Source organism: Rhododendron vialii, chromosome 4a (assembly GCF_030253575.1).
Source record: "Rhododendron vialii isolate Sample 1 chromosome 4a, ASM3025357v1".
Lineage (NCBI taxonomy): Eukaryota > Viridiplantae > Streptophyta > Magnoliopsida > Ericales > Ericaceae > Rhododendron > Rhododendron vialii.
The window spans coordinates 10,712,814-10,725,671 of NC_080560.1; the positions used below are offsets into that span (position 1 = coordinate 10,712,814).

At 35.8% G+C, this 12,858-nt stretch overlaps 1 protein-coding gene across 1 annotated transcript; it reads left to right on the plus strand.

Annotated features, from left to right (window-relative positions):
* The first annotated feature begins 5,911 nt into the window (after positions 1-5,911).
* LOC131324882 (nicotianamine aminotransferase 1-like) lies at positions 5,912-10,969 on the plus strand. Its single transcript, XM_058357062.1, has 7 exons — positions 5,912-6,326; positions 7,310-7,649; positions 7,749-7,967; positions 8,300-8,359; positions 9,179-9,334; positions 9,426-9,519; positions 10,318-10,969. The coding sequence occupies exons 1-7, from the start codon at positions 6,046-6,048 to the stop codon at positions 10,461-10,463; spliced, it is 1,296 nt and encodes a 431-aa protein (XP_058213045.1). The 5' UTR covers positions 5,912-6,045; the 3' UTR covers positions 10,464-10,969.
* Positions 10,970-12,858: the final 1,889 nt, after the last annotated feature.

Here is a 12,858-nt window from a genome sequence, read left to right on the forward strand (position 1 = left end):
AAATGTCATTTCTTTTTTTACCCAGCTTCTGTTGTTGGCATGATAAAAAAAAAAAATTTCCAACTCCTGTCGTTTGGGTTCTCTCTCTCTCTCTCTCTCTCTCTCTCTCTCTCTACAAATTCCGTCAGAAGTTAGGCCAATAAACATTCATTTCGATTATAAAAAAAAAAAAGAAACATTTCTTTGGGATTTTTTATATATTCCAACGAAGCTAGTTGAAGAAAGTTGCGTGAAAAGCTGGGCCAAGAAAGCTAATGTAATGGGTCTAACAAAGAAACCATTTTTTGAAAGCCGTGTGAAACATTCTTTCGGGATTTTTTTGGGGAAATTTTTGGTGCCTGTTTCTTTCCAAGGTGTAAGTAGTGTTTAAATTTCAATTTAACTGCTGTTTCGAGTGGAATTTGTGCATGTTCTAAATGTTCAAGAAATTTTGGTGATTTTTTTTGGTGTGGGTGGGTAGGTGTGTTGTTAAATGTTACACATAATCGAGTTTTGTTATTTTGACTCCTCTTGACGTTCCGTTTTGAATGATAGTTTAGTAGTATAGTCCGCGCCTAGGTCCATGTGTTTTTAGACCCTTCTTTTTCTCCCTTCCTTTTTCTATTATCATCGGGTTGCTCGTGTCTGCAAGAGTAGAAATTGATGCAATTCTTGGCAGAAATTGAATTTCAGAATAGTAACTCTATGGGTACATAATTTTCAGCAAATTGAGCCAATTCCGATCAGGGTGGGTAGTGCGTAGGCACGGGCAAACACTATCCCTCCGGTGATCGCTTACACTTAGTATTTCAACCAAAGCCTGAGTTCTTTGTAGCTTTTTTCGATAGCCAGTTTTTTTCTCACGGTCCGAACTAATTTTTTTTTACTCTTTATATGGTTAGTTTATGGTGTTTGATAACTATTAATAATTAAAGTTACATTGAGGTTTTTGATTTCTAGGTTCTAATATGTTCTTTTCTTTCTTTTTTTCTGCAAATGAGTTTAATAGATGTGGTGGGGGATCCATAATAGTACTATTTTAACTTTTTTACTTGGTATTTATTGGGATTCCATAAGCAAATTGATAGTTTTTTGTAACTAGCTTAAAAGTTTAATTGGGAAAGTACCGTAAGCATGTGTAATTCTCTTTCGTGCCACAAAGAAAAAGATTACATACTACACATTAATAAATTGATTTAGTGTTTGAACCACTAGCTAGCAAGTGCCATAGGTACGTGCAATTCCAACCGGAATGCGTAGTGCCGTAGGCACGGGTAAGCACTTGTTTGAAAATATTTTGTCAAGATGCCCCCGTATGTGTTTGTTGTAATATGAATGGGCGGGTGAACAGTGTTTCGGTAAAAGAAGCGAAGCACCGTAGCAAAATACATTCTCCCGACTTGTATACCGAATCTACTGCTGGTTAGTTTTTTGTGTTTATCTTAGGTAAAATAACTAAAAAGGCATTCTACATTATCTAGTGTACGTGCTCTTAGTAACCTATTCTGTAGTAATCTCGTTATTAACTTGAGCAAAAATGTTATTCACACAACAATCCAAACATAAATCTCTAACATACATGTGAACTCTACACATACTACTATGTGTGGGCTCCACATGTATGTGAGAGGTTATGCGAGTTGTTGTGTGAATAGCATTTGGTGGGTGATCCGCTTTGAGTATTTATAAGAGTTATCTGATACAGGAGAGATTTTTCAGTGCCGAGCGGGTATATCCCACGTGATATCTGCTCGGCGCATCCGAGCCGTTCGATACATTTTTGAACGGCTTGGATTGAAACTCTCTCTCTACACTCATCCCAACACTTTCTCTCTCCTTTCCTCAATCCAAATCTGAGCCGTTCAAAAATGAAATGAACGGCTCAGATACGCAAACGAACATCACGTGGTACCCGCTCGTCACTAAATTTTTTTTTCCTGATACAGAGATGTCATTTTGGAGAAGTATTGTTGTATATTTTTATGCGTTGTAAAAAGAGTTGACACTTGAGCAGGGTTCATCATTCTTCTCAATAGTACGAGCATTTCCTTGGGTGTATGTGGTCTTCGACCACTCGAAGTACTTGCAAATTGTCTGATCAAAAAATAAAAGTACTTGCAAATTGCAATTAATCCTCTTCGTGTTGAAATGCATAATAAAGTTCCAAAAGTTTTTGGATGACTATTTTACAGAAGGAAAATCCACAAAAGGAAAATCCACAAAAACAAGCAGCAGCAGAGGAGATAAAAGAGGAGGTAAATTGGCTTTGATGAAATGGTTCGGTAAATGTACCGAAGTCCTGTTCACAAGTTTTCTCATTTCTTTATTACTTTCTCTCTCACTCTCCTCAAAAAAGAAAAAAGAGAAATAAAAGTAATAATATTTTAATAGAGAATATGTTAAATAGATAATATTTATATAGTGTTGAAAGAGATATAAATAGGTAAAATGAAAAAAATGCACTGTTTACTAGCAATTTTACCAAACTAATGATAAACTTGCTCTAAAATCCCTACTGTAGCTATTTTGTATTTCATCCGTCCCAATTTACTTGTCTCAGTTCTATTCTAACCGGATAAAAAAATTAGTTATATCTTTAAATTGGTAATGAATTTTATATCCAATATGGATCTTGTTTGATAGATCTCCATTTGTTCTATAATACAATGTTTTCAAATCACCTGAAGCATTATAAATTACAAGATATAATCAATTGAAAAGTGGCACAAATTCCAAAAAGTGACAACTAAATTGGGACGGAGGTAGTAGCTATTTTCCTGATCACTATTGAAGGATAGGATTATTACCATGTAACCTCCCTTTTTCTATTGTGTGCGGAGAACAAAACACATTAGTGGAGGGGCGAGCATTGAGAGGGCTTAACTGAATCTTTGGGTATGAAAAATGCACTAAAAAAATTATAAATTTTTTTTTACTATTGTCTGCACTTGGTTATTCGCGCAAAACTAGAAAAGTGGATAATATAACTCAATAAAATAAAATAAATTAGGCTCAATATATTTCTAATCAAATAGTAAAACACTTTAATTTGTATAGAGGTTTTGGATTAAAAAAAAGTTTTTACATGATTTTGTCACCGCTGAAGGCTCCGTTCCAGAACACCTTCTTAAAAAATAAGTACTTATTTTCACATTTTTAAACTCAAAAATAATGTAAATAAAAAATTATTTTTTTATATTTTTTGCACCGTATAAAAGATCTTGATAAGATCTATCAAACAAGATCCATATTGCTAGAAAAATTATTTGCGTAGACACATTATTTTTTAGCTTGAAATTGCCTTCTTAAAAAATAAATACTTGAAATGAATTCCGGAACGGAGCCGAAGTAAAACCTGGAATATCACTCGAAATACGAAGAATAGCACTCGAACAACCAAAAAGGGTAATTAGGTCTATTTTTACCAACTTCCAGTGATGTCATGCATATTCTGCCAGAATCCCTGACGGCTACTTCACCACGGGTTAAATTTGTTAGGGGGATTTAAACTTAGAGGGTGTTTCCACTAATAAAAAATATTAAAAACTTAATATATTTTATCATCTCATTTTCACTAACAAAAAAGTTTTAACATTTTATCATATCGTTTTCACTAACAAAAAAGTTGTTAAAAATACATTTTTTTGCTACAATAACTTTACTCACAAACCCATCAACAACTTATTCACTACCGGAAACAACTTGACATTTCTCAACAACTTATTCACTACTGGAAATAACTTGACATTTCTCAACAACTTATTCACTACCGAAAACACCTAACAACTTCTCAATTACAAATAAAAATCTACAAACTTTTTACTACTGGAAACACCCCTTAAAGGGCGCGTGTTTTCCCAGTAGTTGTGGGTTGTATTCGTGTTTGTCAAAAACCTTGAGGGTAGCTTTTGTAATTCACAAGTAGTTAGTACAGTAAGCAAAAAGCAATTTGTATTCCAGTGGCGTAACCAGTGACGGTGATGTGAGGCTTCGTTCCAAAAATCTTCTTAAAAAATAAGCAGTTTATTTCATATTTTCAAACTCAAAAATAATGTAAATAAAAAATAAAATTTTAATTTTTTTCGCGTCGTCGAGATCTTTCAAATAAGATCCATATTACGTATTTTTATATTTTAATAAATTTATAATTTTTTAACGTGAAATTATCTAAAATAAGGGTTTTTTTTCTCAAGGGGGCCTGAATGTACTAGCGTAACCAGTGACGGGATGTCCACAGTTTCCAGCCCACGCAATGGGCATCCGAACCTTCGTGTACGATACTAGGAATCTTCAACTGACTGCGTGTGCACCTTTTTCTTTCCTATATACAGAGGATTTTGGTGAACCTCTCAAGATGACCGAAATCTTCGGTAGAAATAGAAATGTGAATACTATTTAATTTGACAATGTGATTTTTGATCGGATGTGTCGTTAGGAATTATAATTTTATTTTTGTCTCTCCCAAACATGAAAATTTGGAGAAAGTGATATCACATTCTTATTTATGTTCATTTCAAACGTCGGAATCATGAAAGTATAATGTCACATTCTTATTTCTCCTCAAGATTTCTGTCATTCAAACTAAGCCTAGGAGACTTTAATTAATAGTATCAAATGATAAAAGATCTTCGAGATGAAAAATACCATCATATGTAACGTAAAATTGAATGAGATTAATTACTAGTATAGTTCTAGAATTTGACTGACATATGTTATTTCATAAGACCCAATGTGCTATTGTTTTACGCTATAAATCAAATTCTTTGACCGTGAAAAGAATTTGGATAAATCATATTGGACAGTTCCATTAATGAATATACTGTACTTCAGTGAGACGACGAATATTGAAACGATCGATTTGATTTGCTTGGAGAATATTTAAATGCATACAAAATAATGTAATAAAAAGGTACTATTCGAATTATTGAAGGCTTGTGTTAGCCTACAATGTTTTGTATTTGAATTATGCCTTAACGAATTTTGTATGTTTGAACTTCGTGGAGAATTTTTCAAAGTTTTGATTATGCTTTTATTGATTGATAACATATTTTTGCAAAATTTATTGTGCTCATACTATCTAAATGCTTTTATGAAGTCTTATTATAATCTAAAATTTGTAACTTATAGTTTCAAATCTAAAAATAATTGACTGGTACGTATATTTCAATGGAGAGTACATAGGTCCTCATTTGTTGTCCTTTTAAAAATTTCAACTTAATCAAGGAACACAATCATTGTATCTTTCAATACATTATTTTTCAATTTTACCTTCCAATCATTACATTTTCTTATTTTGTTAGTACCACTGCTTAGTGCAATTGGGATAGACCATTTGGGAGCTAAGGTTATGAATAGCCCTTGACCCCGTATAACCCTAACACCCCACTAACCCAGCTGATGTATATCGCCTAACCAAAAAAAAATGTACCATTGAGGGGGAGTTTTCTCCTTAAAAAAAAATCAACTTAGTGTTTTGTTTTGTCTTTATTTAATTTTTCTCAAAAGTTATAGGCTAAATTCACAAATTATTTTTATGCATTTAAAAATAATAATTCGCTCAATTAATGAACCTGTTTCGCACAAATATCAATTTTGTTACTACCACCACAAAATACACACACTCACATCACTGCATGTCTCGCGAGTGCCAAGATGAAGTATTGACCATTGATTGTGATGGATCGCTTAGTTTGTGCCCTATAATCAAACCCCCAAATCCGTCTAACGAGTGGGTGTGGAGAAGATATTAAATGTTCTTGAGACAAAGTTGAGCATGAATCTGAATCTTGTGTAGGGTTGGGACATTAAGAACCTGATCATTTTAAGATTTTGTATTTAAATTTAAAAGTAATGATAAGTATAAAGAGAAATAAATTAATAATTGAAAATACAGATAACTCTTATAGATGAGTGCATTTGTCCGTGTCTGGTTATTGAATTTTATTGCCACAAGAATATGGTCGCGGGAATCCTCCTAAAGTCCTGATAATGGTCTGACAGTGACGATGCCATCGAAATATCAGAGTAGCAGTTGATTATCCGGAGTGAACTAGAGAGAGAAGAGAGATGGAGAGCGGGTCATCGACGGCGCCGAAGAAATGGTCGTTCAAAGGGAACGAAGCGCTGACAAAGGCGTCGGCGACCAGCATCAGAACTGTACTGATGAATACCATGGGTAAAATCGATCCGCGAGACCCAAGGCCCACCATTCCTCTCGGCCACGGCGACCCCTCCGCGTTTCCCTGCTTCCGGACCACTCCCGTGGCCGAAGACGCCATCGCCGACGCCGTCCGGTCCGCCAAGTTCAACGGCTATGCCTTACAGGTTGGCATTCCGCCAGCGAGAAGGTATCTATCTTCTCTCTCCATATATACATACCTTATGCGTTTTTATTTTTTCTGATCATTTACCTAATACTCCATCCGTCCGTTATCCCTAAACGAATGTCCATTTTGAAAATTCTGAAAAGTCTTGACAAAAAGATTGTCCAACATTACACTTTTGTCCTTTGTTTTCTATATTCAAGTACCATGTCATTAACCAACTAACTAGGGCTAGCTTGGTTGACAGCCATGACTCTTGCATCTTATTAGGAGGTCATGAGTTTGAATTTCTCAACCACTATGTGGGTAGGTTATTTGCTTAGAGGAGTTTTCCTTTATTTTTTTGTTTCTTCCCTACGAGGGCTTATTTCGTATTAGTTGCCTCATCAAATCATCAAAACCTGAAATCCTATCGTAGTCAAGGACAAAGCCAGAGGGGTGCCAAATGTTGCCATGGTCTCCGCTCAAGTTTACTACCCAGTAATTTTCGGAATTTATTATGTACATAAAATGGTTTCTCACAGTTTCTTGAATTCTTTACGCAGTGTTGCCTCTCTTTCGTGAGTATTCCTTTTAAAACCATGACATGACTTCACTTGTTTTCATGTTACACAACACCTTCAATTTTTAACACCGTAATATAATTTTCATAATGTTTTTGTACGAAACTCTCTTTTTTCTTGGTTTATGATCATTAGAAGATCCCTAGATGGTATAGATATTTTCTTCCACGAGGAAACTAGTTATTCGGGTAGATTACTTGAGAAAGAGTGAAGAGACAGAACGCTATGGCCCTTTCGCTGTGGGAATAGGAGCCGTACTTACTTTGGTCACCCAACGTTTAATTCCTAGCTTCGTCCCTGATTGTAGCCCAAAATTTTCCTGAAGAGAAAAGTAAAATCCTCCATGCCACAAAAGAGGAACACAAACATGAGAAATGTTTCTACTCATGGGAAAGACATGATTCACCCATACGGTTTCATTCTTACACATTTGTGTTTATACAGGGCCATAGCAGATTACCTTTCAAAAGATCTTCCATACAAGTTATCATCAGAAGATGTTTATGTAACACTTGGATGCGCTCAAGCCATTGAAGTCATATTAACAGTTCTTGCTCGTCCAAATGCAAACATTCTGCTCCCAAGACCAGGCTTTTTCCTTTACGAAATCCGTGCTGCTTATTGCCAACTTGAAGTTCGCCACTTTGATCTTCTTCCAGAGAAAGGTTGGGAGGTAGATCTTGATGCTGTTGAAGCTCTAGCAGATGAGAATACAGCTGCTATTGTCATCATTAACCCTGGAAATCCTTGTGGAAATGTTTTTACGCATCAACATTTGAAGAAGGTGCGGGTTTTTCTCATTATGCTGAGTTATAAATGTGTTGTCTGGCAAATTTAACCGGTTGTGGTTATTGCGTTGATTGATGATCATATGATGTGTTAGGTTGCTGAGACCGCAAGAAAGCTTGGAATACTAGTGATTTCTGATGAAGTTTATGATCATCTCACTTTTGGGAGTAACCCATTTGTTCCTATGGGCGTCTTTGGATCAATTGCACCTGTTATTACAGTTGGGTCTATATCTAAGAGGTGGATCGTTCCTGGTTGGCGACTTGGTTGGCTAGTCACCAATGATCCCAATGGCATCCTTGAAGAATACGGGGTTCTCCTCTCTCTCTCTCTCCCCGTGTGTTTGTGTGTATGATATCTCATGCCACAATAGCCTCGCACCTCCCTTTTTTGAATTCAATTGAATGGCCAGTGACTTTTAGGTGTCAGCTAATATCATCAGTTGCATTTTTCTGTGTGAAAATTTTCTCGTCACTGTTATGGTCATATGGTACTTCTTACCGTATGCAGTTTTGCATGAAATGAAATCAATGCTTTTGAACTGGTACTGTTGCTCTTTTCATTAGATCTCATAGCTGTTTGGGAATTTACTATGGTATGGTTTGATGTTTGAAGTGAAACTTGTGTATTCATTTCTTTTACCAGATAGTTGATTGCATCAAGGGATGTGTCGATATTAGCGCTGATCCTCCAACCTTCATTCAGGTTTGTACATCAAGAATCTTTTCCTAAATACCATATGAGAAGAAAAAAAACCCCAAATTTTCAGGAGAGTTAGTTTGAATTCTTATTTTTCTCTCTTTCAAATGCCTGTAGAATGCATGAGATACACAAAAGAAGTTGTTTCGTACTGAATTACTGCTGAAGCATTCACAGGATTGTCGTAAAACCAATTCGAAGTTCCCATTGGATAGTCCTCTAGTTGGCAATAAGGATGTGATAAAGGTTTCAAGTAGGAACATATACTATAGAACATGAAGGGTTTTTTTACCGAGAGATGTTATACGTAATTTGGTTGAAAATCTCTTGTCTAATTATCAACACAACGAAGATATACTCGGGATTCATTTTTTTGTCGAACTATCCACTATTGAGATCTTTCTGGTTCACGTATTACTTACAGTTATTGACCTCCGTTAGCAAAAAAAACAAAAACAAAAAAAGAAGCAAAAATACAATGTGAATTTTATTGTGTACCGTTTATTTATTTTCTTTTGATAATCTATTGTTGGTCATGTTACACAATTCATTTTATCTGACCTATTTGGTGAACTACACTATTTCCATAGCTTGGATGACTAAAAAATGTAATTTTGGTTGTGTTTGTATCTATATAATACAATTCTTCGAAGATGTCTATTGTGCTTTATTTGCTTCGCTCATTCATTAATCCCATTGGCAGTTTGAAATCTTCATTTTTTTTACAAGCTTAGATTGTACATTGAGACTGAGCACTCTATTTAGTTATGTTTCTCCAATTGCTTTTCTCTAGAGAGATGATTTTTAAGGTTTATGGGTCATCAGGGAGCAGTTCCTCATATCCTTGAGAAGACGAAAGATGATCACTTCTCAAAAATTGTCAATCTACTGAGAGAAACTGCAGACATTTGCTATTCTAAAATCGAAGAGATCCCTTACATTACTTGCCCAAGCAAACCTGAGGGGTCTATGTTTGTAATGGTAAGGCTTTAAAATTTTTGATATTGGTGTGTGATGGTAAGTGATTGAGTGGCTCAAAGACCTCTGTTATTAATGGTGCTTTTTGTTGTAGGTTAAACTAAATCTGTCTCTACTGGAAAATATTGAAGATGATATTGACTTCTCTCTCCAGCTGGCTAAGGAGGAATCCGTGGTTGTTCTACCAGGTTAGAAGCAAGCAATTTTACCCAAGTATTTTAAGTAAGGTCATTGCTAACATTTTTGTTTGGCACTTATTTTATCTTTAGCTTGTCAACTTCACGAGCTTTGTAGCAACTGGAGTGTTAGCCCAGTGGTAGGCACTAAAACTCCTATGCATTTGACTGAGATTTAAACCTTACTAGGCTACCAGCTACACCTAACACTGTTGACTTTCACCGAGAAAAAAAACCAAAACTTCATGAGCTTTTGTTACTTCTTGTGAACTCTATTTGATTCCTCTATTGGCCAATCTACATTAGATAGACGTTTTAAGTACTAAAAGTCCCCAAGTGACTCTCAATACTTGGGTAAGGTCACAAGAGACGTGTCCAACATGAATTATTGTCCATCGATCAGCAAGCCTATTTTGTACTTTTGAGTTTTGATTTAACAATGACTATGCATAAGACTCTTGTCTTGTACTAGTGCTCCTTTTCAACTTGTAAATATCAGTTTTTTAACTAGAACATGAAAATATACCTTGAGAAATATAATGTCTAGTTGTCTAGTTGTGGGAACAGGTGATTGGAATATGGGTTGAAGGATGTTGACACATAGACACGTACAACTAGCATAACCTCCAGTTTGATTGCTTTTTGATTTTTTATTCCACTTTTCACTAGTACCATGTTGATGAAATCTTCAGACTTTCATCAGGAAATTGTCATAACGCTTTGTCTATGTAATATTGGTTGTGATTTTGGAATGTTATTTACCAAATTTCAAGTAAATCCTCGATGTCCAATAAAGTGCTTTATTTGCAGGGGTGGTTGTTGGTCTTAAGAATTGGCTACGTATAACATTCGCCATTGACCCTGCATCTCTTGAAGATGGCCTAGGGAGGGTAAAAGCTTTCTGTGAAAGGCATGCTAAGAAGCAACAAGTTGAAAAGACAAGTTCTTCCATTTAGCTCAGATGTGGTCAACCCCCTTCTCTGGTAACTTACTGATTCTGCTACATGCCTTTGGCTTATTGTAGAGGATTTCATAGGTTCTGCCATGGGGAGGTAAGTGCTGATCAACTTCTGGATTGATCGCACGTTTCTTTTAAGTTGGCATAATAATGCGCTTGTTCCTAAAACAAGCTGATCAACTACTGCATGTTGATCGCACATTTAATTTAAAGATGGCATAATAATCGCGTGTTCCTTAAGAACTCTGTGTTATTGTACTTTGGGCCGTATGGGGGTCTTGTATTACCCTGTAAAGACATTTGTTGGCTACTTTAGGACCTCAAATGTTCTCTGCGGGGTGATCTGATCAACAGGGCGTTGATCTCATGCGCCGTTTGAAGTCAGCATCATAGTGTGCTTGTTCCTCAAAAACTATGTTTTAGTTATTCGATCAATACGATTCTTGTAGTACCCTGTAAAAGTTGGCACACAAGTGGTGATAAAGAAGTCTCAGCGTTGGTTCTCATGCTTCCTCATTTTTTTGCTTCAATGTTTCCTCAGGGGCGAACCGTTGTGGCTAAATTTTGTTTTCTATTATTGTGTGTTTATTTTAAAAGCAGGAGAATTCTGAATCTTATTGATTGTGCTTCGATGGTATCTCTCTTGAATGATGTAGCAATTGTAATTTGAGGATAAAACACAGCATCTTATTCTTGTTTTCGTATCACTTTCCTTTTTCTTTTCATTTCCCCCTGCGAATTGAAGATCCAAATCATTGAAGTACAGTAAGGAGTGTAGCAAATGTATACATGCCAACTCATTTCCGTCTTATTTTTCCTGTTCTATAACGTGGAACTGAATACCATAGCCGAAATTTTTTGCTAAGCAATGAGTCATAGATTAGGGGAAAATCCAAAGAAAATTTCACCAACTTTGCTATCGTGGTAAAATTCTTGTTTCCAAAGTTTGATTCCTCATTTTGGAGGGAAAAATCCAGGGGGAAAACGGAGCATAAAATAAATAAGATTATAATAAAATGGGCACATAAGAGAAGATGCATAGCAATAGATGTTCAACACGGCCACTTTGTAAGACTTATACGCAAATTTTAATAGTTTGGGATGTTTTTCAAATACCCTTGAAATGTACATTGCGATAGAACTCCACTAACTACGTAATAGATTAGATTTATAACACAATGTACTTTTTTTTACCACAAGCGACAGAAGAATACAACTACAAGTATGAGAACTATATCAAACTGAAAAGAAGTCCAACATCACTTATTGGGCTTGTTTTTAGGTGTTAGCAAATTTTTGGGGTCAATTCATACGAAGTTTTGCTCCGACTGTAATGAGTTCTCAGCAAGTGGAAGGTGGGATTGGATCCAAGGAATTAGCGGTTAGCACGTAAATTGGTTCGGAGACGTGGACTATCAAAAAATTTATAAACCAGACCCAACTAATACCCTCGTTAAGGGAATAAATAATCCTAACAATCGTACAAGAGGAATAGTGTTCACCTGCAGGTGAATACACAAATTTATTTCCCAGGCCGCACAAACCGAGCAATTAAATTGAACAGATACCAATGCTATGTCCACTACCATTTCCTGCACATGGACTCACAAGATGCTTATCAGATCCGCACATCGTATGGCTTTGAACTAATTTGAAAAGAATTAATCCATTGGTCTATATTTGAACTTGTGCAAAAATGGCTCCGAATTGGTGAAACATCATTTTTTAACTTTGATGATAATGCTATTTTGAAACCTAAGGATGTACCTTTAACCAAGTGTTATAGTGCACATGTGTAACTTGTATTTATCTATCTATCCATACTAAACGTAAATGTAGTGTACTTGACAAGTCTCCAAACAATCATACTTGTTTTTCTAAAATTTTATGGTTGGAGGTTGAATTTATAGAGATGAGACCCACTTATTATTTGTTAGCATCTTTGTTAAACTTGGCACATGTTAGCAAACTAAATTTTTTTTTTATCAACAGTGAATTTCATTCCAAGAAACCTAACGGCACTTACATGAAATAATCATAATAGCCAATAAGAACTAAATCTACTGAAAACTAGGAAACGAGTAAAATCCCAAATGGGTATACAAGCTCAAAGACGCATTACTGTCAAACTAGACCGGCGTGATGCAGTGTAGGGTCCATTCGAGAATCAGTAGATAAGCAACCCAGAGCTCAAATCATTAGATCAGTCATTTAAATGGCAAAAGTTGGCATTCACGGCGTAAGGGACAGATCCCTCGCAGCCTCAAAGGGATGCAGGATGCTCCAGTGCAAATTTCTGCTTGCACTTCGAAAATCCGGACACGATAGTTGACCAGACAATCCACAACAAGCCAGACCTCCTTTGCTAGCAAACTACAGATCTAGCACGCAAG